Below are 27,332 nucleotides of genomic sequence, written 5' to 3'. Positions count from 1 at the left end.
TCAGCCATTTGTTTATGGACCGCCATTTTGAAGCCTCAAGTTCGGCATTTTGTCCGTCGCCATCTTGGTTTTTCTGAACCAGAAATGACCATATTTGGATGAGGAGGTGGAGCTGTGGAGGCTGATAAACAACAAACAGTCCCTTGAACACACTTTTAAACTGCATTACCTTCTGTTAAAGGTGCTTTGCAAACTAGTCTTCACTGATTGATTGATTGATTGATTGATTGATTGATTGATTGATTGATTGATTGATTGTATTGACCACAAACAAAATCCAATTCCCATGTCACTTTGTGCAAACATCGTCTTTATTTAATAACGTGCCGAAACTGAAGTGTAAAAAAAATAATCAATGACACACAAAAGGCCACTGAGTCCACACGTTTTTTTCTGACAGGACTGGAAATTGTACAAGTGCAGATAATAAAGCTTTTACATAACTGTGTTACATAAGTTAATAAGTATGTACATAATGACAGTCATGGCCATTCCTCACAGTGGTTAAAATCAGATGCTGAGACAGATTCCTCATCTGTAACTCATATTTCAGTTTTCTTTTATTTAAAAAAATAAGTTCTAATGTGATTATATTTTGTCAGCATTTATAGGTGATGTCACAATGAATGATGGTAGATGTCTTAGAAATAATGTAACAATATAAACCAAAGAAGAGGGGTCATAAACGTAGAATTAGCCTTTGACAGAATGAAATAAACGTTTACAGTGGATATCAAGAGAAGCTGAGATGACGACAGTGAACACAGAGAGAGCTTATGCCTGGGGACCAAACAAAACCAAACCAAACAAAAAACAAAGCATCCCGTTTAAATTAATCCACATTTTTAATCTTCCAACATAATTCCACTGACAGCACTCTGGAGGAATCTGACAGAGGTCCAAACCCCGGTCTGATCGGAGCAGATGTTTGTTTTTAATTCTTCCTCGTACAGTCATTATGTTCCCAGGCGTCTCTCTCTGGACCTGCGAGCTTGGAGCTGCCTGACGGGCAATCTGATCGGCTGCTTGTTGAATTTTTCCATTATTTCTTTGATTCGTGACAGGTTGGTGCGGCCGACGGTGAAGTCGCACGTGGTGGCGCCCATCTCGTAGCCCACCTCGCACTTCTTACTGGTGACGCTGTAGCCCTCGGCCCTGGCTGTGACTCTGTACTCTCCTGGGTTCAGCAGGCGCCAGTAGTCGCCATCAGCAGCTGAAACACAAACAATCATACAAAAAACATTATTTTTCCACTTTCGTAGGTGGTGACTACGAATATGTTGGGGTGTTGATGTTCAGACTGACCTGACACTGAACTCTAGGAGCAGTTAGGCCTGTCCACACCAAGGACGATAACTATAACTGTAAATACTTTGTTTAAATGTTCAGTCTTACTCGAGTGGATGGCGGAGTCCACGCCGCAACGTATAGAACGGTTTGTATATCTTTCGAAAAATACATGCACAACAGTTCATATGATATCCTACAAATTAGCACCCCACGAATGACGTTACGTCCTTAACATACAGTTACGTAATTAAGAAGGTCAGGTTTAGGCAAGAGAAGTCACTGAGGTTCGGTTCAGGAAAAAAAAAAAAAACATGGCAAGGACGTACCTTAAAATGACTTCACAGGGTTCACAACACGTCACTCCAGGGGAAAGTCCGGGTTTTTATGACCCATCCACCACCCCAACCTGCCTCCTTACAACACTACTCAGGACGGTTTCTTGGTCACGTAATCACAGCCTTTCAAATGTGTACGACACATGTACGAATTTGGGTGCATTACTTTTTGTAGGAAAACATATGAACAGTTTGTGAGAACAGTCTGAACTAAAACGACAACAATGAACCATATTGCTGGGATCACTGTCAGAGCGATTTGAAGAGCGATAACATTTATTTTTCAGGCTGCTGACTTAGCTGGAGCATGCAGCGTGTGCACAAGTTCATCGTTCATCAATGTGGATGCTCACATCGTTGTCATTCAGGATGTTCTCACGAACTGTTTGTACATATACCCACAAAAAGTAGTGCATCCAAACTTGTATATAACCCATGCAATCGGGAAAGCTGTGATCATGTAACCAATGTACTGATGGGAGTAAAGAAGGAAGTAGTATAAAAAGTGAAAATCTGTATAAGCAGGCAGGTTGTGGCATTGGATGGGTCAATCAACACAGGACTTCTCCCAGGAGACCGACGTTCATGCCCCATGTAAAACCAAGTGAACTTTGAGTTAATTTCAGGTACGTCGTCAGTTTGTCACGTTAAGTCTGTGACAACCCATTGCATGAGGATACGTTGTGTGTATGCTATTTAAAGTTATCCAATAATACAATATTATTATCATATGAGCCAATCTGCATAATGAGTTGTTTTTTTTTACTTTTGGCACTTTAAGTGTATTTTGTTGCTAATACTACTGCTGGTATTACTACTTTTACTTAAGTACGAGTTTTAAGTACTTCTGCCACCACTGGGAAATTCCAGTGTACAAAATGCACTGTGGCTTTTAAGGGGGAGCCTTCTTTGTCAGGTTTTGAGAGTACTGTACACATGATGCATATACACGAACACGCTCATCTATGTTGGAAAGCAAGACCCAGGAGCTACAGAGTTTGAAACCTAACAAACCTAACAAACTGAAACCTAACCGTACAATTACTACAACTCGACAACTTCACTGTTATGTCTTGCATCAGCTGTCACTGAGTGCGTTTACATGGGCAGTTACAATGAAAGTTCATTCCTATTAAAAGTGATCTTGTAAACACCTAATTCGGAATGAAAATGGCCAATGCGATTGAAAATTCATTCCGATGTAAGGTGCTGGAAAATTCCGTTTCCAATTCCGAATGAAAGAATTTCTCGCACACTCATTCCTCTTTAAGTTCATTCCGGTCTTTCTGCGCATGCTCGTTTCCTTGCCCTTCTGGTGCGATGACGTATGTAGCGTGTGCACAACTCGTTGCACTCACCAGTTTCCATACACCAAAGCACGGTCTTCTATCTCCCTTCTTCAACCTTCTACCTCCCTTCTCCTCCTCAACAGACGAAGCATTAGCAGAACAAGGTTGTTGTCGTTCTGCTGCTTCAAGAATATCAGCAAAACAAGCCCGAAAAGGCACTAAGAACGGCGTCGTCAAGCATCTTGTTATCCGGAGCGAGGACTACAGTGTTTTCTTCTTCTTCTTCTTCTTCTTCTTCCGGTAAATGTAAACACGAAACATCTGCCCCGCCCCCTATCCAATCAGAAACCTTCCATGCCCCAAACTTTGCGCAGACCCGAATAAAGGCAATTAAACTGATCTTCCGTGTAAACCCTCATTCGGAGTGAATATTTCCCATGTAAACTACCTGGAAAGACTTTAATTCCGAATAATTTCATTCAGATTTATTTCATTCTGAATGAGAAGCCATCATGTAATTGCACCCATTGTCACACTCACTACGCCCTGGGCTATGCCTATATAGACTTGACACATGATGAGGGGAAGTCTACACAGTAACTAATGGGCGTGTATACTTTGTATGTGCGCGTCTTTTTATTGATGGCTATCGGTTAGAAGTCCTTGACTGTCAATCAATCAATGTAAATGCTTAACCGTTATATTAACTCTAAATAATATAATAAAAAGATACAAATTACGTATAACTGATGGATTATGATTGTTTACATGGGCCGTTATGCTGTTGGTACAACCATTAGTAACATCCACTTTTCTTTCATGCACAACAATTTTACCATGAATGTTGTATCCTGAAGCGCGTTCCCTGTAAGACAGTTGTCAAAACTGGTGGGTCACGGTCCAAAAGCGACCACAAGTGACTCGCAAAAAGTGTCAAGTTTGTCAAAAAACACACTTTATTTTTAAGTTCAATCATTTCCAGCACAGAGATTTTATTGTGAAGTGCTGTTTTCTGCTGTAGAGTGAGAGACTAACCAAAAGCTACTTGGCAGAGACAGAAAACTAGCTCAATGCTCAATGCCATGGCCAAACGTAAGTATGTTACTGAATATATTAAACCGTGTGGACCTCAAACTAATGACTAAGGAGAAATCTGGACTGCTATAAGAGACCATGTAAACATTGCATTTAAGTTAAATCACAAGCATACAGTACCCATTATTTGTGCCACAGCAGCAAAATGCAAATCTTGTCCTAGAAAGCTGAACTGGAAGAAACCTGCTAAGCAGTGGCAAAAAGCAAGCCTTCATCCAAATCCTAAAATAAAAGTTGGAGAGTTCTTTGTGTTCTTCTCTTGTGAAGGGAGGTGTTCCATATCCCCATTTATATCTTTTAAAAATAGCTCTGCTTTGTCATGTTAGATTTTCTTGGCCTCCCTCTCTGCTGAGCACTGCCTCTATGTGACCAGGGAACACTCTGGTGCGCTTGTGGTGTACTTTCAGCCTTTGACTCACTCGCTAAAACGACAGTGTCGCTTCCTTCCGGTCATCCAAACGCCCACCTGACACGTCTGAACGATCACAGAGACAAATGAAATATGACGGCAGGTCTGCTTCTGCTGCTGATCCTGACAGTTACACGTGGACATCTGCGCTCAGACGGCAGAAGGGAATCTAACTGTTTCCAGGAATGCCTCAATAAAAAATGCTAACAAGCTAATGAGTACGAGATATCGATGTACGTGTGTAGCATCCAGGCTGCCTGTCCTGCCTTCTCAGTGACTGCAGGTGATTCATCCAAGAGAATAACTGCTTTGCCCAATTCAAAGCAGCTGGAAAGGTACAGTTTTCAAAAATAAATATAAAATCTTTCCTGACTGCAACTGAGAGCAGCAAAGTTTCTGAGAGGAAACAGTGGCTTATACTTAGCTCCAGGAATAATAATGGCTAACGTCCTTTTGGACATTCGATTTCACGCTCTAAGTGCAAAGCTCCTTTGGCTTTGAAGGCAGCATTTTTTCAGGCATCAGCAGAGATTGCCTTGAGGATGCACAATCGATAGTCAAATTCAGAGCAGGAGGCCCAGACGACACTGGCGAATTGAGTCAGACTCCGACCTGCTCCAGCTGCTTTTGTTTATCCTGTTTATTCCACGTTATGCTGGAATACTAACTTACTGTAAGAGTGACTCACTGCGGACGAATAATGTGAGTCGCAGAGACAGTTGAGTCAGTGTGCCCTGGGGTAGCTTCTGCTGCTTTGATTGCAAAAATCTGAGCTTACTCATATAAAATTTTTGGGGAGATGAAGAGGGAAAATATCCACATACTGCAAAACAGACAATGACAACATTTGTTTTGTATTGCTCACTCAAATGAAGCATTAATAGCTGAAATCCTGCATAAGAACTTAGGTGTAGATTTTGGAGGAGATGCAGGGGACACGTCAACCTCAGTATTTACAACATGTGCATTTGTCCAACCCCAACAAATTAAAACATGAAAGAAGCAGAGGGCTTTTATCATTTCATGGAAAACTGAAACAGTGATTCCAGAGAGAAGCAGACAGAGGGGTCTGCAGTCTGTGTTTGAAGGATATATCCAGGATGTCAAACTGACTCAGCAGCAACAACAGGTTAAAAAGACAAAGATAGTTAGAAGCTAAAGCCGAACTATAGGCTACAGATCACAGTGTAAAAGTGAACCACCACATCACTGCTGATCGCCACACAAGACAATGAATATAAAGGGAAACTTTGCTGATATTGAACCAGCTGTGTGGCATCACAGTGTGTGCAGATGAACGGTGTGCGGCTGCCAGCACCTGCACCTCTGCCGTCAAACAGTGTGATGACACAGAGCTGGTTGAATATCAGCAAAGTTTCCCTGCTTCCCTTCACTGGTTCCTGTACAGCAGGGTCGGTCTTTGTTTCACTGTTATAATCATAACAAAGCAAAAGCAGCATGTGTATACATTCAGTAGGCTATATCTTCAGTAGCTAGCTAGCTAACCCTACACTTTTCAGGGTTTGGTTTTGATTTTGGAACAGGGAAGAAACGTATATCTTTTTCCAACCTCTCCAGGTAACGAGTATCATTAATACACAACGTGCCCCAGGCACAACATTTAGCTCCAAATCCACAAAACCAGCCTGAAAATGAAGGAAATCTGAAACGAATGGAGCACAGCTGTGTTGTTGTCGGACCCTGGTCTGAGCCGGCCCGATGCTACGTTACAATTGGCCAGTCTGACAAATGGGGAGTGACGTATGACGTATGTATGAATCACTGCAGCTTGAGTTGACTGCCTGGACTAGCTCACAGGCGGCGCTCCATTTACATCATAAATTGGAGCATAAAAGTTCAGCAGAATGCAGGAAATAAAGTGTTTGATGCTCGCAATTTTCCGGCAAAGGACCTCCAAACCCTCCACTTCATATTTCATAAGAGCATTGCATAAGAATCAGGTGAAATGCAATACTGTACCTGTGCGAATATCATGGCCGATGCCCTCCACAGAGATGACAGCATTAGCGATTCCGCGACCCTGCAGGTCCCTCACCACACCTTTGATCCCACGATGCACCTGCACATAAAAAGCATAGCCCGTGAAACCATGTGCGAATTGTACCTTATCAAAGTCTGCTTTATAATTTGACAGAATGTTTTATGACATGATGTGATGATATGATACATAATGTATGATCATCAGTAAAACAGACCAGTTAATCATGTTTTAACGCCTTTCCTCCTCATCCAGCTTTAATATTTAAATACAAGACGTCTTGCAACATGAGGCAGGATCCTGTGAAGCCCACATCATTAACAAAAAAATTATATAACACACATAGTGAGTCAAACACCGCAGACACACATATGAAAACACACTGTAACCTGATTAATGTCTCAGTTCGGAGTATGCAACAAACCTACTTGTTTTGGGGTAGAAAAAGATAATGTTTTAGGTTAAAATAAGTAAAGACCGTGACAAACACATCATGTGAGTGACGTCAGTGTATTGACAAAGTCTTGTTTTGCATGGCCAGTGCACCTCCCCTCCCTCCCATTGCATGCCGACTCTCTTGCTCTTTATACTCAGTCAGTTGCCCTTCATGTCATCTACTGTATTGCCACAGGTGGGTTCGCACTGGTGTTACCTGATGGGCCGTTGCATCTTTTAGAGATGCTGAAGACAGCCTTCAGGGTCAATATCACACTCTGGGGGGTGCGGCAAAGCAGCAGCATTTGACGCCCTGGGAATGAGAAGGGGCTACAACACCACAGTGGCCGTGGATGGACAGCCTAGGAGTCGACGGTTTGCTGGTGGATTTACAGAGTGGAGGATGAAGTTGTTTAACCCTTTGAAACTTGGAGTGACACCCCTTTTCTTATGCTGCTTTCAGATGCCTGTCACAAGTATTTGAACCTTTGAACCCTGAGTGAATTGGTACAATTTCTTTTAAAAACATAGGGGGAAAAGGTAATAAGCAACTTGCTAAGAAATGTTCCAGAAAGTGCGTAAATTGATAGATTTAGAAAATTATTTTTTAAAAAGCTAGGGGAAAAAATAAAAAAAAAGCCAAGGAAAAACTGTATCTAGAATTATCACTATTTTATATTTAAAATAATGTTACAAAATTATGATATTTTCAAGCACTTTTTCCAGGTTTGACTAATTTTCTTGTTTTTAATTTTCTCTTTTCACTACTTTCACTAATTTTTTGGGGTCATTTCTTCTTCCATTGCTTCCGTCCGATGTTTTTGAGAGAAACCAAGCCAATTTGCTCAGGTTTTTAAGGGTTAAGGGCAAAGCTACAGACAACTTTTTGGCTCATTGTCAGTGGATGGCAAGCTAACGGCTATCAGGGCTGTGCGTCTGCCACTCCAAAAGTGCAGCTGTAGGCTACCAATGAGCTACACTGTGTCATCTTTTAAGTGTTGTAATGTTTTCAGACTCGCACAAGAGGGTGATGGGGTGGAGAGAAAAAAAAAAGGGACAATCGCTGCAAACAGGTTTTATAATGGCGAGGAAACTCTGCTGTTTACTCACAACAGGCAAAGTTGGGGTCAGCAATGTCCATTTATTGTACGATAGTCAATAACAGAATTATGACAGGCCTACTGATGACAGCAGTGTAGTGGAGGGTATAAGCAGGTGTACTGGGTGTACCCACCTCTTGGAGCCATTGAAATATATGAGAGTAGCTACCACTACAACACTGGGTGACAGTTAAATTGTCTTGAGCATGTAATCAGCTGGTATGGTCGTGATACAGCATTTTTTAGTTAATACTTTAGCAAGAAGAGTAAGAAATTAATAGGGCCACCATATTCCTGGAATAACTTTGTAATAATAATAAAAGCATGTGTTTATGTGGCTCGCTTGCACAGGTTTTTATGTGTGTATGTATGAGTTGCGGGGGCCGCTTTGCCTCTGTACTGTACCTGCTCCATGAAGACAAGAAGAGACTCGCGATTGTTCTCCCACTCCTCAGGCAGTTCGCTCTCATGAGGGAATTTGTCACAACCCACGTACATCGACAGCTCAAAGCAGTTGGTGTGCAAATAGCTGAAATCATTCATACCTGCCAAGAAAAGAGAGAGACATATCTGTAGGGCAGCACGGATCAGCGTATTGTCCAGGTATTGCTAAGATGTCGTGACGCTAATTAAGAGTGAAATGGATTTGAATCACTTTTGCCTTTCTTTGTTTGTTTGCTTTTGAATTCTTACATGATGCTTCAAGCTAAAGCCGAGGAGCTTTGAAACAGCCAAAGGGGCTCAGTGCTGAATATGCAGATGTGCTCGTGTGTGCTAAACAAAGCTATGGCTCAAAGGCTCAGAGCTGAGCAGAGAAATCCTGCATAACACAGTGTTAGGATCAGTGGGAAAACACCCGGGCAGCTATAGACACTAACTGCCAGCCGCAGTGTGCCAGGACGCTCCGTTGATGGTGCCGTCCTCCTTGGCGAAATCCTCTGTGTGGCAGACCCTTTGGTTGGCGGCAGTCATCAGGCGGTGGGTGGAAGCATAGGAGAAGGCCAGCCAGCGGAAGACGTGGTCATCCGGGGTGGGGGTCGACTCCCTGGCCACTCCCTGGGAGCGTGTTTTGTCATACGGGAAGGTCACCACCAGCTCCCCTCCCTGGATGTTACCGCCCAGCACAAAGGGCATCTTCTCCATCCATGCTATCAGAGCCCGTGTCTCCACGGCAACCTATAGCAGGGACACAGGGGAGGGGAGGATAATGCAATTTGTGCAATCATCTCAGCACTGTGATGTTAAATTAACTCCCTCACGCTGAAAATAATTTCATTGCAGCGTACTCTCAAGAGGGAGTGATAATGCTGTTCACACACTCCCATGCTGTAAACTAATTTCACTAATATTTATTCAGAAATGTGAACAAATTTCCATCAAGAGGCAGCACGGGCAACCATCCAGCGGCTTGTGTTTGCATGTTACAAATCAGGATATTGTTAAAACTGCTGCTGCTGTTTGGACTCCTAATTAAACCAGCCTTTCTATCTCTGAGCGCTGGTGGGGCCGGTCAGTGAGGCGAGCGAGGTTAGTTTTCACAGCCTCCTGAGCACAGATGGGGATCCCAGCTCCACAGCTGCAGCAGCTATTCTGGAGGCTCTATGTGACTCACTCGTGGCTCTCGGTAACGTCAAAACACTCGTGAAGATGAGCTTTTAATAGATCGCCGGGTGTATTTTTGCTCACAGCCTCGTCATCACAAATAGCAAACGCATCCGCTTCTCCCAAAATAGACAGCAGCAGTTTGCCCATGAGGCTGTTTTACCCTTTTCAAGAGGCAGATGGTCTTTACTGTGGAATTTGTTTGTTAAAGTGGAGTTGCCATAATTTGTTACCTGTAGGGGAAGTTACTGGAAACTGAATGGCAATCATGTTATTAAAGGTCCAGTGAAGGATTTAGGGGGATATAAAATGGATTATAATATAATATAAGTATGTTTTCTTTAGTGTATAATCACCTGAAAATAAGAATCCTCATGTTTATGTTACCTTGTTACATAGAGAGTGGGTCTCATCTACTAAGATCGCCATGTTGCACCACCATGTTACTACAGTAGCCCACAGTGTTTGGATGAACCAAACACTGGCTCTAGATAGGGCCATTCACATTTTCATGTTTTCACATCGGCCAAGGTCATTAGCAGCTCTTCTATGACAAGCAGCGTCAGAAAAACACAGATTTTTTATGTGAAACTGCTTTATTAAGAATTTTCATTGGTTTAAATCACCTGGTTCCTTTGTTTGGCGAAAAGGAGACTTCTGTGAAAAAAACACCTCCTCGTAACAGCTTCCTGAATGTCTGGATCTATCAGAGAGAAAAGGCTAGCACACATTAGCAGGTGCTAGGCTAACGGCTTGTCTCCAACATGCTAAGTAGTGTCAGAGGAACACTGATTTGTGTTTCTGGTTTTAATGATCTGATCCGTTTGTTTTGGAAAGGAAGAGACTTCTGTGAAAATTCAGCTGCCGGTAACAACTTCCTGAACGTCTGGATCCTAAGCTATCAGAGCAGAAAGGCTAGCACATATTAGCAGGTGCCAGGCTAACAGCTTGCCTCCAACATACCGAACAGCATCGGATAAACACTCATTTGTGTTTTCAGTTTTAATTATCTTGTCTGTTTGTTTTGGAGAGAAAAAGACCTCTGTGAAAATTTTGTCTCCCGGTAACAACTTGCTAAACACCTGGTTCTGACGCTATCAGAGAAAAAGGGCTTTAGCAGGTATTAGGCTAACGGCCCATCTCCAACATGCCAAACAGCATCAGAGAAACACTGATTTGTGTTTCTGGTTTTGATTATCTGATCCGTTTGTTTTGGAGAGGAAGAGACTTCTTTGAAAAATTCAGCTCCTGGTAACAACTTCCTGAACGTCTGGATCTTAAGCTATCAGAGAAAGAAGGCTAGCACCCATTAGAAAGTGCTAGGCTAACGGCCCATCTCCAGCATGCCAAACATGTCGGAGATGGGCCGGCTGATTTGTGTGTCCGGTTTTAATTATCTGGTCTGTTTGTTTTGGATAGGAAGCAACCTCTGCGGATCATTCAGCTCCCATTTAAAACCTACTGAACAATGAACACTGAAGGAGCGCTAACCAGGGAGCCCGGTCTCACTCTGAAGGCGTCGAAATCCGGCGCTTGGGCAGTGACTTGGGGCGTCCGAAACCAACGAAAAAGGCATCCTTTAACGACGGCATGATACGCAGCTGGTTGGCATTATACTTTAAAGGCGCCCGGCAGTGTCACAGGGAAACGCGGCAGGACAAGGATGAAAGTTAAGGTGGCGCAACTTTGAATGGGATGGGTAGGCAGCAGGGGTGGTGAATGGGTCCAACAAACACCAACTTTCTCCCAAGAGAGCGGTGTTCTTGTCCCGTAAGATTCTAAAGCCAATCCCTGTTCTTTTCTTCCTATTGTTGAAGGAAAATGTCAATTTGCAGTGTTGTTTTTAAAGAGACTGTGTGTAAACGATAAATTTCCTTTGAAAACAGAAGTGTATCTTGAAAGAAGACAATGCATGTAACAGGCAGAACTTGACATGGTGTCCCAGAACACACCCAGGGTACTTTTCACGTCGTATGTGGACGTGGAAAGTCCATGACCATACATTAATATGTGACCAGGTCGGAGTGAGAATGTGTAGAACCAGGAGAAGTTTCAGCTGGTTGCAATCTGCAATCGTCACGCCACTAAATCCTTCTAAATCTTACACACTGTTCCTTTAAAGATGCAGCACATGGGCTGTTATTTCATATTGTGCACAATGACAGCTGTGAGTAGAACTCACTTGGGCACAAATGTGACATTTCTGTTCGCCGTAATCTGCAAACTGCATGCCTTTACCTGTAGGGCTGCTGAAATATTCACATTGAATATGTTAATAATACAAGAGTCAGTCAGACTCACTGAGGCGTTTTTGGACAGGTACCACTCCGGGATGGGCACATGGTGGTTAAACATTTTGCGAGGGATCCACTTCTTGGCCTCGGCTTCCCACAGTATGGAGTTGAGATCAGGGAAGTTGTGGTGAATGTCTATTCCAACATTGCTCCATCGACCCAGAGACCAGCCGCTGAGCTCTGAACCCTGGGCACAAGAACAAGAGAGGAAACACAATGTGAGGGAAATTAAGAGAGAATGATGTGGGAACAGCAGCTCTATGATTACAGATGGAGCTAGCTGTGACATGGTTCGGATGGCTTGATGGGAAGTGTGGTGTTAGTTTAAGCACCGGTGCAGAAGGGACAGTGGTTCATCATCACACCTCATCACAGCTCATTCAGGGGCAACATATGAACAAATCATAACGCTGCAGACCTCCTGCTGATCACAAAGCCCAGCAGTCCATGGACACAGCTGGTCTATCAAGAAACATGCTGTAGAGTCAAGGAAGGTCAACACTGGCAACCATGAAGCACTTAAAGCTGAGGCTAAAACAACAGAGGCTAAAAGCTGCTAAACTGTGCAGAGCGGGGCATTTTTTCTGGGTGCAGCGCAACTCATGACCTTTTCAATGTAAAATTCAGAAGTATAGCTTAAAGGGACAGTTCACCCCCAAATCAAAACTACAATTGTTTTTCCTCTTAGCTGTAGTGCTGTTTATTGGAATGTTTCAGTGTGAGCTGAGGAGTGTTGGAGATATCAGTCTTAGAAATGTCTGTCTTCTCTCGAATATAACAGAATTAGATGGCGCCCTGCTGTCTGTTCTCCATACGCCTTGTTGTGAGCAGTTTTAATGAAGGAACTATTTTCATTCTACTGAACTACACTTGCCAAATTTATCATTGGCCAAAAGCAAGCATGCGTCTACTCATGGACGAGGGGCTTGTGCTCGTGCAAGATGTAAACATTAATAGCATCCTCCTCGGCTGAGCTGTAATATTAGCTAGCTCAGTGGTGCTAGGTGAGCTAGCAATCGATGCACACTTCCTTCTGTGCAGTGATGTGGTATGGTTGGCCCACCCGATCTTACTCCCAACTCATCACATACCGACGCTTGGTCAGTGGTCCCTTGGCATCAGATGCTGAGGCACAGAGGCACCCTTAAGCAGTCGTATGAAACGCATCAGGCAGTGGCAATTTTGTCACTAGTATAAAGAGAGAGAAAGTCTGCATAGGGCTGGTGGGAGTGGAAATGGACAGGTCAAACAAATTTTGGACTTTCACCTGTGAGACCACTGTTTGTGTCCCAAATGAACCCAAAATCAATAGAACCGACACATTCTAATACTAGCACAATATGCTAGTATGTGTATCATACTATGAAAGGAACATATGTCACAAATTTAACAAACATACTTATTATAAATCAAACTAGGATCTTTTTCTAAACCTAACCACATACTTTTGTTACGTAAACTTAAGGTCAAGTAAGTAAACGTAAAAATGAAATATTTTATCAACCAGCAAGAACAACGAGGCTAAAGTGCAGCTTCTTTCCAGAGGCTGTGAGGCTTTTGAACACTCTGACTTAAAGTCTGTTCTCTGCACTTTCATTGCTGCGACTGCGATCGGCCATTGTTGCGCTATTACGTACTTTAACATGCTGCTTATTTTTTTAACTATGTGTTACATTTGTTATAGGCTTTTAGGTTATTGTAGTAGATCTTAAATGTTATTTATTCTGTACGGGTAACGGGGTAACAAATTTTGTTCCCTCATGTCTTTAACATGTTTGAACATTTTTGAAGTTTATTGTGAAAAGAGACTGTATGTATTTAACAAGTGGAAGCTGTTCCTGTGAAATCAGCAGTTTATCATGAAAAAACAAGGAAAACAACAACACAACGAGTGTAAATTGACACACTGTCCCTGGGCATCTAAAACTGACTGAGGGGTACCAGAGCTTCAACATGTAGGGCCACCCAGCAAGCGTTAGTATTTGACGAGTTTTGGGAGTAAGAATATGTTGGTTTAGCAGGTGTAGTTTGATAGAAAGAAAGTAGTTGCTTCATGAAACTGCTCACAACAAGGTCTGTGGATTATCTGGAGTAACCACGTCATGATTTCTGTAAAGAGACATTGCTGTTGAGTTTTTCAAATGTATTTTTTTGGTGCTTTGAGCACTACAAGCTGAGTGTCATCTAGTTCCATTATACTGGAGAGAAGATAGGCAAGACAAACAAGTCCACAATAAAAAAATAAACTCTTCAAACATGTCTCTGTCACCACATTCTTTATGATGCCCTTAAATTCATTCATGGATATAGGTGTTTCTAATTTTAGATCTTTTTGGAGATTGTTCCATGTCCAAGGTGCAGAGTAGGAGAATGCAGTTTTGCCCAGATCTGTTAAAACCTGAGGTACATTAAAAAGCAACCACCTGGAGGTGTGTAGCTGGTTACTATCAGAGCTGACACACAGAAGGGTGAGTTGGTGTACCGTTATCTTTTGTTAATCAAAGCGTATAAAGTACATACAGTCACACATTCACACATCAGGCCACCAAATGACATGATGTCATCGTCTCTACAGAAGCCAGACTTACTTTTAACCTCCCTTAAATGTCTTCATCTATTTAGTTACCATAAATATCTGGCCTTTAATGTAGCAGGCCTGCAGCTGATTTAAGACGATACCCAACAACATGTGTTCCAGTGGTATTTAAAGCAGAACAGGCAGCCCATGTCCACTTATGTTCGCTCATTTAACACATACATTGTTGCCTATCCCACCAGATCATTCCTAACAATTTTCTGCCATGCACCACATGTGCTCTAATAAGAAGAAGCTGATATTAGTGCTGTTTTCACCAGAGCCCAGCGCGTGATATGAGGTCACTGATGGCCGTCTTGCAGACCTACCACTTCAAAGGCTTTCTCGTACCCATCAGGGTTGACAGATGGCAGTAGGTGGATTCTGGTCTCCTCCACCAGGTGACGTATCCGCTGGTTGCCGGACAGATACTCCAGACACATGAACTGCATCAGCAGGAGGAGCAGCTCTCGTCCCAGCACCTCGTTACCATGGGCACCCGCTGTGTAACGAAATTCTGGTTCACCTGGTCAACAGGTTCATATGAAGGGAGAGATGGGGGGAAAGATTAAATATGCAGTCACTGCGACACAGAGAAAAACAGTGTGAGGAACACAGTGTGATGTCTCTCATGTTGTTATTGTTGTACATTAAGTCACGCCCTGTTGCTTTAAATATACTCACCAACTTCATGCTCTCCTGGTTTGTCAGAGATCTCTATGGCATACAGTTTCAGCCCACTGTGGCTCTTTCCTATGTTATAGATCCGGGTGATGTTGGGGCACATTTCATTGACCACCTTCATGAGCTGTGGAAGATAAATAATGAAGCATCAGCTCTTAATGAATTATATAAAATAGAGTTTTTGTATTTAACTGTTGGAGATTCGGTAAGGAATATTCAATTATTTGAAGAATAAGTTTTGAAACCATGTTTTCTGGGGCTTTAAGAACATTTTGCTGCAGGTACTTTTAACACCCCAGTCACCAGAAGAATATGTTGGCACTATATGTTTCTGCAAGCCATGAATACATTACCTTTGTACATTTCATATGAATCATATCAACGTTTCTAAAGTGATGTAATATATGAGCTGACATCGTCATCTGGAGATGGATGGGATGGTGGATAGTGTGTTACTTACTGTTACTATTCGAGACTAATAAACAACAAAACTGGGTTGTGTTTGTGTTTTATTTTTTTATGTTCAAATCGTGGGTGTTTTGTAGTGATGAATCAGTGTTTTTCAATAGGATTTTAGGCTCCAATCATAGCATAGTGTTTTGTAGCCACCAGTCAGAGGTTTTTCCATCAGCTCGTATGCTCCAATCGTAGGCGTTTTGTAGCGACACATCAGTGTTTTGCTATTAGCTTTTAGGTTCTAATAATAGGTGTTTTGTAGCAACACGTCAGTGTATTTTGATTAATTTTTAGGCTTGAATCATAGGTGTTTTGTAGCAACCAGTCAGTGTTTTTTGATTGATTTTTCGGCTTGAACTGTAGGTGTTTTGTAGCGACACATCAGTGTTTTGTTATTAGCTTTTAGGCTCTAATCATAGGTGTTTTGTAGCGACACATCAGTGTTTTGTTATTAGCTTTTAGGTTCTAATAATAGGTGTTTTGTAGCAACACGTCAGTGTATTTTGATTGAGTTTTAGGCTTGAATCATAGGTGTTTTGTAGCAACCAGTCTGTTTTTTAATTGATTTTTCAGCTTGAATCGTAGGTGTTTTGTAGCGACACATCAGAGTTTTGCCATTAGCTTTTAGGCTCTAATCATAGGTGTTTTGTAGCAACACGTCAGTGTATTTTGATTGATTTTTATGCTTAAATCGTAGGTGTTTTGTAGCTACCAGTCACTGTTTTTCTATTGGCTTTCAAGCTCCAACCGTCGGTGTTTTGTAGTGTTCGGTCAGTGTGTTCTTTCATCAGCTTTTAAAACTCAAAACATGAGTTTTTCATAGCGATGTTTGACGAAGACAGTTCCACGAAAAGCGGCTGATTTTTACAGACATTACTGCTTTTCCTGCTGGGATTGTGCCCCCAAAAATGATTATTTTAAACCAAAAGATGATCTTTTCCTATCCATAATCAATTGGATTTGTGCCTAAACATAACCACACGTTAACCACAGCCTTGTTGAAATGCATTTTCTACATAATAGCAGTTTGCAGAAATATATGATGCTAAAATTTTTTCTTGTAATTGGTTTGACTCATGCTTATGCACAATCATGAATGTAGCGCTTTTTACTTGAAGACCCTGCATACTCATTATAAGCTTTTAAGGCCAAACTGACACGTATTGAAAACTGTTTTCCCCCTTCTTTCTTCTCAAAACATATCGCGTCCACACCAGCACTGCTCTAAGGAAAATCTCTGTACAAATGAAGATGCAAAAACACAATTAAAACACTGTCAGGGGCAAGCCAAACTTACAGGCACCGATACACCCTTTGCGCTAAAGCCACACAAAGAAGATGGATAAGAAGATGATGCTGGCCAATCAGAAGTCTGGAAAGGAAGCTAATACCAGGGAGCTTCCTGTAAGAGTGACCTCATAGTGTACTCTGACACCTGATTTACTGTACATTTATGTGTAAACATGTAAAAGGTCCTGTTAGCAAGGTTAGAATCAGCACTATTTTGGTCATGCCTGCCATTGCACAAAATGTCATCTTATTTGTGACGCCTAACGAAAGATATAACAAAGAACACTCTGACATCTTGAGCCAAAGATCTCTTTCTTCCCTGTCAAATGTCAACAGTGACAACAGATTATTAAGTATTTTCACATCGTGGTATTGCTAATTTAAATGCTGCATACTTGTAGCCACAACATAGTACAAAAATAATCTCCATGTCATTGGAAATTTTAATATTGCTTCAAAAAAAAACAAAAAAAAACAAAAAACAATATCACCAGTACTGTGACACAGGTCTTATTAAATAAAACTCCAGTCAGTGAAGAGGGGAGTCGTGTTGAAAAGCAGTAAAGGTAATTATAAAGACAGGTTTGTAGAGGAGCTGATTAAAATGGCAACAACTATCATTTACCCATGTGGGCATGAGTGGAGACACAAAGAGGAAGTGCAGCAGGACTAACAAGCTGTTAAAAAATCTGTGTTTAGTGGCTCCTCCAGCTGCTGCAGAAGCCATTAACCAGTCGGGAGTGATGAGGTTATAATTAAGTCTGGGTTAAATCTTGACTTTTCTAACTGAGTAAATCATTAAACAAACATCTGATTTGGTTCACAAAACAGAGGATTACAAGTCAGCAGTGACATTCTTTCTCTCGCTTTAATAAAACATTCCCTTGATAATTATACCTGGACTGTATTTAGTAGGATCAGTGCAGAGTCTTTTTTTAAAACATTTCATTAGCACTTAGGTGTTTATTTGTTCTTATAGAAACACACTGAAAATGAATATCGACTGTGTTTTAATGTGCTTATAGTAACATAATACTGAAACTAATGCTGCTATTAAAGATAAGCTTCTGAGCATATGTGTGGCGGGGTAATGTCAAGGTAATATACTATATCCGTCCTTGAAGAATGTGGAAAATTGTATTTTTCCAGCTATTTTATAGTGTCCTTTAATTGTCCACGTTCTGACAATATACGTATTTCCAAGGCTATTATATATGACATGGAAAGGCAAACTAGGCCAACATTTGGGAGCCCACCCTCAAAAAAACATTTTGGGAAATGGACCCACAATGGCCACTCATATTGGCAAATTTTGCATAGTTACTGGATATGGATAGATAGGACAGTTAGCTAGCTGTCTGTAACTGTCATACATACGTAGGTGTAACCGCTGGCACAATGAAACAAGCATACCTTCCTGGTCACCAGAATTGAAATAAAAATCAAGAGGAGAAGGTAAAATGACCCCAGGGGTGTTGGGGGGCCTCAAGAGGCGTCTTTGGGGCCACCCCAAAGTCTAGGAGCGCCACTGATTACATTACAAGAAGTGGTGATCTAAGACAAAGACAGTCCTTAAAGTCCTCCTCCAGACAAGTTTCAGAGTAGGTTATACTAATACAAATATTTTAACATATTTTTCCCTCTTGATAGTTAAAAAAAAATCTCTAAAAAAGGAGCTTGAAGCAGATCTGCTCTTTCTCCCTCATGGTAAAAAATCTGGATCTGACATCCGCCCTGGCCCCCTGTGCTGCTAGCACTTGGCTGACCAGTGAAAATGCAGTGCATATATAGAGTCCACCAGGGATGACGTTTCTGTAGGGCGATACGGAAGTTAGTTTCGCTCTGGTTCCGATGGGATTTTTCCATTGGATTTCGGATAATCGCTGGAAATAGGTTTCGTTCGGCAAGATAATCTTCACAAATGATCACTATTTTCATGATTACTAAAGCCTAAATGCAATCGTCATGAGTAAAAAGCTAATGTTAGGCTGTAAACAAACTACAATACGGTTGCATAACTTAACGTCACCACCATAACAGGATGTAAAGCCGTGCTCAGCGCGGCTTGGCTTGATGACGTTCTGTAGTCTCATTTAGCCACTTGTTAGCATCTGCCATTTTTAAGACACATAAAAGCTTCAAAGTTCAGGAGCTGGGTATATACTGACGGATTTTATGTCACGGAACAAAACGTTAAAGTCTCTGAAGTCTCTTTAAACACAGACCTTATTTCAGGCAAAAAAACATTCAAAAAACCCATTGACTTTGAGACAAAAATGCTAACTCATTTCCTGGTTTTAGGACTCATTCCTGGTGGACTCTACAGATGCATTAGAGGAAACGTGAGAGATTCAGCTGAACATGTTTGAGCCTCGGTCAGACCCAGACTCAGACGGTAAGTGTAGTTAGCATCTTTTATTTGTTTGTGTTGTTTGTTAGCTTGCACACAGCATTAGTGGTTGTGAAACACACAATAATATCTGCTACGATGGGGTTTTTGTACATAGTGGAAGGAAGTTTACGTCCAAAAACTGCACATTCCACCAAGTCTGCTGTCAAAACTTTCGCTAATGCTAACTCTTCTCTCTGTACAGACAAGTCTGCTCTGTACGGGAGGTTTCAAATTGTTAAACTATAACAGCAACCTGCCGCATATCATGCTGATGTTAAAGGACGCCTTTTTCGTTGGTTTCTGACGTCTCAACTCACTGCCCAAGCGCCGGATTTCGATGACTGCGGAGTGAGACTGGGCTTTGAAAACACCTCTCTTGTGACAAACTTTGCAAAAATACAAGTCAATATCATCAAGGTCAGACATTTGAGGGGACATAAATATAAGAATAAGACATCTTTGAGTGGAGGGGGGACTTAACTAGATATCTTTTCACTCCTCTCATGGGAACTATTTAAACTGCTGTGGATCAGGGGGAACCTGGTACGTGCTTGCAGAAAACAAATGTCAAGAGTGAAAAGGTTTTAAAAATAGTCCTTTCTTTCTTTCTTTGAGAAGGCCCATTGAGGCTGGACCCCCCTGCATGACACACATTTTAGCCTCAAAGGTTCAGAAAGACAGAAGGAAAACAGTGTTTCAGGCTGTCACAACTGAAAGAAAAAGGGTTAGGGGTTACAGTGAGCCGTACGTTCAGAGCATTAATTGGAATAAGTCTCACTGTGGGTCATAACAGCAGTTTGGGACACCTGTCGTCGACTGTTTGGCACAGGGGAGCCGCTGCGTTACACTTGTACGTCACAACCACTCAGTCACAGTGTAAGCAGTGACAAATACAGCTGTCCTGCTTCCCGGTACAAACAGGCTACTGTTCATGACAACTATATGAATAAGTAATGACACAACCCAGGAGACACTTAATGCATTTTCATGCGGCTGGCAGCGCTCACTTCATTTGTTAACGTTGCACACTTTGTTCTTGACAAGGACACAACTTGTCTGGTGTTGGCTCGCGGTTACACAAGATGTTTTATTGCTCCATGCCCCGTGGTCTTTGACTAAGCAGGCAGCTGATATCTGTTGTTTTCGGCTCGCTGTGACTCACCTGCCTCATTTCTTTGTAGCTGTGGTGTCTGAAGTCCAAGTCGTCTGTTGTTATGACTTCATTGCGTCTGTGGTAATAATTATTTGGATCTGTGGGGAATCAGAAAACATAAAAGAAGGAGGTGGATGAGTTGTTTTTTATTTGCAGTGATACCAGAGGAGAGGAATGATCGGTCATGGCGGGTGGGTCAAGGCTATAAATGCTGAGCACCTGCTCTATTTCCTGCAGTTTAGGTTCAGCCCGGCCAAATTACAAATAAACACATTTCCTCTTTCGCCTCTAGTGGCATCTAGCCATGCAGAAAGTTTTGGTGTTTTGAGCCAGGCGACTGAGACATCTGCCGCCACCCCAATGCAAAGGAAGTGAATTCTAATTTAATTTGTTGTGCTCCTGGCGCTCGACAATTAGACATTAATAACTCAGTGGCAACCTGTCTTTCCAGAAACAATGTCCCAGTTAGTACTTTGGATAATCTCGACAGACCTTGCTGTGCAAAGCTTTAGTTGGAACTGTTGTTTCAGTAGAAAATGTTCCAGTGAAAAGTGTCTGAAAACCTCAGTGACATGGAAAGATACAAGTGCAGGGAAGTGGGGCACATTTGTTTTTCATTCCCTACTAGAAGTCAACATTAACTGTGATTGCACCATGATTGAAGTGTTTATCATTGTGGCGACAAAAGTCTCCTACCCTTAAAGGGACTGTTCACCCAAAATTATAAATACATATTTGTCCTCTTACCTGTTGTGCAATTTAGTAGATTGCTTTGGTGTGAGCTGGAAAATATTGGAAATATCGGCCGTAGAGATGTCTGCCTTCTCTCAAATGGAACTGAACTAGATGGCGCTCTGCCTGTGGTGCTCAAAGCGCCAAAATATTCAATATGTCATTAGCAATGTCTTTTTCCAGAAATCATGACCTGATTACTCAAGATAATCCACATGTTGAGCCCCGTCTCATTCCTAAGTCGTCGAAATCCGGCACTTGGGCAGTGACTTGTGGCTTCAGAAACCAATGAAGAAATGTGTCCTTTGCTAGTTGCTGTTATAGGTTAATGCCGCCCGGCTGCATCGGGGGAAACACGGTGGGACAAGCATGAAAGTTAAGGCAGCAAAAGTCCGACCAGGTTGGGCAGCAGGGGTGGTGGATGGGTACAACAAGAGAGTGTTCGCATCCTGTAAGATTCTAAAGCCAGGCGTAGTGCATTTATTTTGAAAGAGACTGTATGTACACAGTAAACTTCCTGTGAAAACAGAAGTGTATTTTGAAAGAAGACAATGCATGTAACAGGCAGAACTTGACATGGTGTCCCAAAACATCAACAACCAACACACCCAGGGTACCTTGGACGTCATATATGGACGTGGAAAGTCCATGACCAAACGTCAATATGTGATGAGGTCGCAGTGACATAATCCTGGGTTTCTGTTTTTGTTTTATCTTGTGGACTTTGCTTTGCGGTCTTCTGTTTGTGTTCCTTGTTTTCTGTTATTCATTTGTGTTTAATCTGTTTCCTGTTTTATTTTGCAGATTCTCTCCTCATGTGTCATGTCTGGTTTTACTTCCTGTCTTTGTGTGTTTTCCCGCCTGTTTTCTGTCACACCTGACCTGTCTCCTTAGTCCTTCCCTGTTCCCCGAGTCTTCCCTTCACACCTGTTCTGTATTAGTCTTGTTTGCTCCACCCTAATGTTCTCCACCACACCTTTGTTGTGGGTAAATCATCATTTTCCTCCTTTAGCCCATGTCCTCCTACTCCAGCTGTGTCTCGTTCTTGTGATTAGATTTCTGTGTATGTATACCTGTGTGTTTCCCTTTGTTCCTTGTCAGTTCGTCTGTTTCATCCCCTGTGTTCTTGGTGTCGTTCCCTGCTCTGTTTCCTGCCTGGTGTCTTGTGTCCAGTTTCAAATGTTTTTCTATGAGTTCATCATGTTATCCGAGTTGGTTCTCAGTTTATTTGGGTTCTTCTTTCTTTGGTACTTTCAGTTACCTGCCTGTTTTTGGATGTTTTTATCAGCTTCATTGAAGCTCGCCTTCTGTTGCCTACTACTCTGCATTTTGGTCCTTCCCTGAACTGATAGCCTACTTGACATCACAGACCTTGTGAGCAGTTTCATGCAGGAACTATTTTCTTTCAACTACATTACATCTGCCAGCCGTATCATTGTGCAGAAGGAAGCGTGCATCTACTGCAAGCTCACAAATGTACTCTCATACAATTGTTCGTAGTCCCTCAAATTAGCACATCATGAATTACATTACATACCTAACATGAAGTTATGGATGTTAGGTTTAGGAAACTGACCCAACTCCCAGTGAAAGTCCTGTATTTTGTAACATATCCGCCTCCCAACCTCCAAACTTCCAGGACTGCTTCCTTCTTTACTCCTGTCAGCGCATTGGTCACATGATTGCAGCCTTCCCAAATATGTCAGTTATACATGAATTACTGACTCGCACTTACATAAGGTATGTACGAATTTTGGGACACTACTTTAGTAGTAAAATGTGAAAACAGTGCATGAGAATAGCCCGAGCTTACCTAGAACCACTGATGTTTAAATCTTGCGCTGTCAAAAGCACAGGCCTCTTGTCCATTAGTAGATGCACGCTTCCTTCTGCGCTGTGATACAATTGGTGGGTGTAGTTTGGTAGCAAGAAAATAGTTCCTGCATGAAACTGCTCACAACAAGGTCTGTGGATTATCTTGAGTAACCAGGTCATGATTTCTGGAAAGAGACATTGCTGTTGAGTTTTCAAATATACTTTTTGTGGTGCTTTGAGCACCACAAGCTGAGTGCCATCTAGTTCCATCATACTGAAGAGAAGGCAGACATCTCTAGCAACTCAGCAACTCACACCAAAACTCACACCATTGATAAATATCACTACAGGTAAGAGGAAAAATATGTATTTTTGAGTTTGAAGTGAGGTGTCCCTTTAAAACAGTAGTAAATTTAATTCAAACCATGATCTTTCTCTAATCATACCCAAGTGGTGTTTATGCCTGAACCTAGTCAAACCATAACCATAGCAGAGTGAGATCAGAAAACATTTTTGTTTTGGAAACAATGATGCCATCCTCTTGTGGCATCAGATCAGAAAAGCTTATACGTGCTGTTCTGAGAGCATTTTGTACTTTTGCTCCAAGGTCTGTTTTAACAAATCCCATCTAATCCCGTTATTCCTGTTGGCAGGAATTATTCATGCATCTGCTTTGTCCATACAAACCCGTCACCTGGCATAGGACAGCCAAGGATCTCCACTCTCATACAGATGTTGCCGCTGTGATACCAAGAGCGAGGGTTGACTCGGATGTATCGGCCGACCACTGGCGCTGGGAAGATGTTCCTGACCGGGATCTCCTTTTCCCTGTTGCCAATGAAGATCTACTGAGGCAAACAAAATCAAACAGGTGGTGAATAAAGATCAGGATTTATTTGTAGAGTCAACCAAAGTTGATTTTAGCTCTGTCATTTCATTTATCATTGTATTTGTCATGGACAATGCCTTTTGATCAACAGTGGTAAATGAGCCAGATGTTGCCTAGAATGTAATCCCTTGTCCTTGACTAGATGTTGAAATGCACTCTTAAAGGCTAATAGACATACAGTCCATGTTAAAGGTCCAGTGTGTAGGATTTAGGATGATATATTGGCAAAAATGGAATATAATAAATATGTTTTCTTTAGTGTATAATCACCTGAAAATAAGTATCGTTGAGTTTTTGTTACCTCAGTCTGAGTCCTATCTACATAGGGAACGGGTCCTCATCCACTAAGTCAGCCATGTTGCCTCATCATGTTTCTACAGTAGCCCAGACTGGACAAACCAAGCACTGGCTTTAGATAGTGCCATACGCGTTTTCATGTTATCGCATTGGCCACTGTCCTTAGCAGCCTTTCCATGACAAGCAGCTTTGAAAAACCACCGACTTTTAACTGACACTGCTTTTCTCAGTGTTTTAACCAGTTTAAATCACCAGGTTTGTTTGTCTTGGAGATGCAAAGACATCTGCTGATAACTCCTGCTAAAAACATCCTGAATGTCTTGATTTTAAGTTATCCGAAAGCAAAGGTGAGCGCATACTAGCAGGTATGCAATGAATCAAAACAGCATCAGAAAAATACTGATTTGCAACGTGAAACTGCTTTATTTAGTATTTTTACCGGTTTAAATCACCTGGTCCGTTTGTTTCGGAGAGGAAGAGACCTTTGCGAATAATTCAGCTCCTGGTAAAAACCTCCTAAGCAATGAACAACTAAGGAATCCTAACTGGGAGTTCATGCTTGGCACATGGGAGAAGTTTCATCTGGTTGCAGTTTGCAATCCTCACCACTAGATGCCACTAAATCCTACACACTGTTCCTTTAAAAAGTCTTTAGAAATGGAATAAATTCATGCACAGGACATGAAAAAAAGAATTGTTCCCATGCTTTGGTCCACATAACCCTCGAGCAAACAGACATTCATGCACCTGCAGAACATAATTAAACCGTGATACCACTGGGAGTTAACTGTAAATTTTTAACACCCACGGTCATAGTTCTTCACTGCACCTTTTGGCATTTTGCAAGGCAAATTGTGCAGTTTGGCATTTGGCATTAAAGGTGTGCGAGCAGGTGGGTGGGAAGCTTGTAGCTTGTAGACTAAATTACTGTCGGGACATTATCTCCCACATCTATGACATCACCAGCCAAGGGAGTGTATAGTTACACTAAAATTTCATTATCTGGGATGTGAACTGCAGCAGGGAGCTACGAGGATATGATTTCCAAAAATATAATTTGATCTGCATGTTTATTGAAAATAAGTCATTATTTTACAGGTTGAATGGATCAGTGATCAGCTACTGTTTTAGTTTTCTTGTAAATAAATTCCTGCATACAGTTTCTCCGTCTATTCAATTACATCAAGTGCTGAGATGTAACTCTGACGATGAGCCATCTGCTTGAGGATCATCCGTATTTACTATTGTCTCCCACCTCATTAAGCTTGGAAATAAGCAGAGATCTAAATCTTCCTCTGTAATTGCTCTCGAGCAAGAATTCATTTTTCTATCAGGTCCCAGTCAACAAGGGACACACAGAACAAAACTCCTTGTTTACGCAGAGAAAGAGTAATAACGCTTGAGCTCGAAAGCTTCACAGTGTGATAATTATTACCTACTTTGTCGATATATGTCAGGAGATATAGTTTTAAATGTCATGACTGTTACTCACCATGTCCCTTGAGCCGTTCTTCACTGTTATCCAGGTGTGACTGTCATTGCTCACCATGACCTTGTACGAGGTCACCCAGTCGCTCCTGTTTGAGAAAATCAGGTGATGAGAAGGAGAAAAGAAAAATCCATCAAGCTGAATTCAATGCAAATGAGGCGACTGTGAGGAAGTCGCTCAGCACACATCCAGACTTGTTTAATTCTCACAGGGTGGAAGTGTGTTTAAAAATAGGACAAAGTGAGAGGAGGTCAAAGAATTTATATTAGAAGTGTCACTTGGGCCTGTTATTGCTTAAAGTTTTGGAAGCTGAGCAAAAGGGAAGTTTGTCATGCAGATGATTTTAATTTTAGCTGGGTCAAGGTTTGGTTATGAATTCCAGGAAACTTTAATCCAACTGAATTGCCATTTTGTCTTCACTTCATTCATTCATTTGAATCTCTGGAAGAGGAATAGTTTGACATTTTAGGAAATGCACTTACTTGCTCTCTTGCTGAGAGTTAGATGAGAAGAGTGGTACCACTTTCAGGTCTTTACGGTAAATATGAAGCCACCCAACAGCCAGTTAGCTTAGCTTAGCACAAAGATTGGAGCAGGGAGAAACAGCTAGCCCGGTTCTTTCCTTATTTTCTGTCCTGTATATATACATTGTTAAAATATCGGATGTTGATATTGGCCGATGTTTCAAATAATGACGTAAACATATGTGAAGAAATCTCTATGAGCAAAACCTCAGGCTTCAGACTGTTCTGAATACGCTGTTTCCAAAGGTTTTTTCTACTTTCGAGACAAGCTGACGTCAGCTCGTGATAGGTTTCTTTATATGGTCACCTGCTCCAGGCACACTACTGCATGTATTTACTTTTTCCCTAACCTGATGTGAAGTGTGTGCTGCACATGTGAGCATTTTTGATGATCGCCTCTGTCCAGGCCTTTCATCTAATCACATTTAACCACAGTTGTCTTAGTTTTTGTTGACGGGCAGTGGTGGCTTGTATGTGATATAAGTTTTGAGCCATGACTCCTTCTATTCTGGCTCCCAATAACACAACAAGACGACATCTTAAGACTCCTGTGTAGCCTACAGCCCTGTGGTGGAGAGTCGTGTTTTGCCTCCAGCTAACAAACTGATGATATTGTGATGTCGACCCTACAAGGGTCTATTTCCCTACCTGTCCAAGCGTCTATTGGCTTCCATTAATTTCCTTACAGTACAAAGATCCTAACCTGCACTTCTATGCAACAATCAGGGGCACTGATATCACTGAGGGGTACTAAGTATTTTTTCAGGATATCGGAATGTTTTCGTAACCTTGAAGAGTTCTACAATTTAATCGTACCATGGTTAGTGTTTTACAGGCTGGTATCAGTATTTTAATAATGTAAAATATTGTAAATATTTAACTTTTCTGAATAGTCAACTGAATTAAGAAATCACTCTGTAAATTTCCATTGTTATGTGGATGATACACAGTTGTATTTATCCATGAAGCCAGAAGAAAGTAATCAATTAACTAAACTTCATAATTGCCTTAAAGATATAAAAACTTGGATGAGCACCAATTTCCTGATGTTAAATTCAGACAAAACTGAAGTTATTGTTCTTGGCCCCAAACAACTCAGAGACTCTTTATCTGATGACATAGTTTCTCTAGATGGCATTGCTCTGGCCTCTAGCACTACCGTAAGAAACCTCGGAGTAATATTTGATC

At 41.7% G+C, this 27,332-nt stretch overlaps 1 protein-coding gene across 1 annotated transcript in view; it reads right to left on the bottom strand.

The window, feature by feature from the left end:
* Positions 1–293: 293 nt before the first annotated feature.
* The window catches only part of cpxm2 (carboxypeptidase X (M14 family), member 2), a 56,219-nt gene continuing 29,180 nt past the window's right edge, over positions 294–27,332 (bottom strand). Inside the window, exons 5-14 of the mRNA XM_050060069.1 lie at positions 25,624–25,708; positions 23,640–23,790; positions 20,408–20,496; positions 15,108–15,231; positions 14,753–14,949; positions 11,856–12,035; positions 8,831–9,128; positions 8,358–8,497; positions 6,399–6,498; positions 294–1,213 (exon numbers count right to left, since the gene is read on the bottom strand). Of these exons, the coding sequence (XP_049916026.1) occupies positions 957–1,213; positions 6,399–6,498; positions 8,358–8,497; positions 8,831–9,128; positions 11,856–12,035; positions 14,753–14,949; positions 15,108–15,231; positions 20,408–20,496; positions 23,640–23,790; positions 25,624–25,708 (1,621 nt within the window). The 3' untranslated portion in view covers positions 294–956. The remainder of the gene's footprint in view (positions 1,214–6,398; positions 6,499–8,357; positions 8,498–8,830; positions 9,129–11,855; positions 12,036–14,752; positions 14,950–15,107; positions 15,232–20,407; positions 20,497–23,639; positions 23,791–25,623; positions 25,709–27,332) is intronic.

Source organism: Epinephelus moara, chromosome 13 (genome assembly GCF_006386435.1).
Source record: "Epinephelus moara isolate mb chromosome 13, YSFRI_EMoa_1.0, whole genome shotgun sequence".
Lineage (NCBI taxonomy): Eukaryota > Metazoa > Chordata > Actinopteri > Perciformes > Serranidae > Epinephelus > Epinephelus moara.
This window is presented reverse-complemented; position numbering and strand designations above follow the sequence as displayed.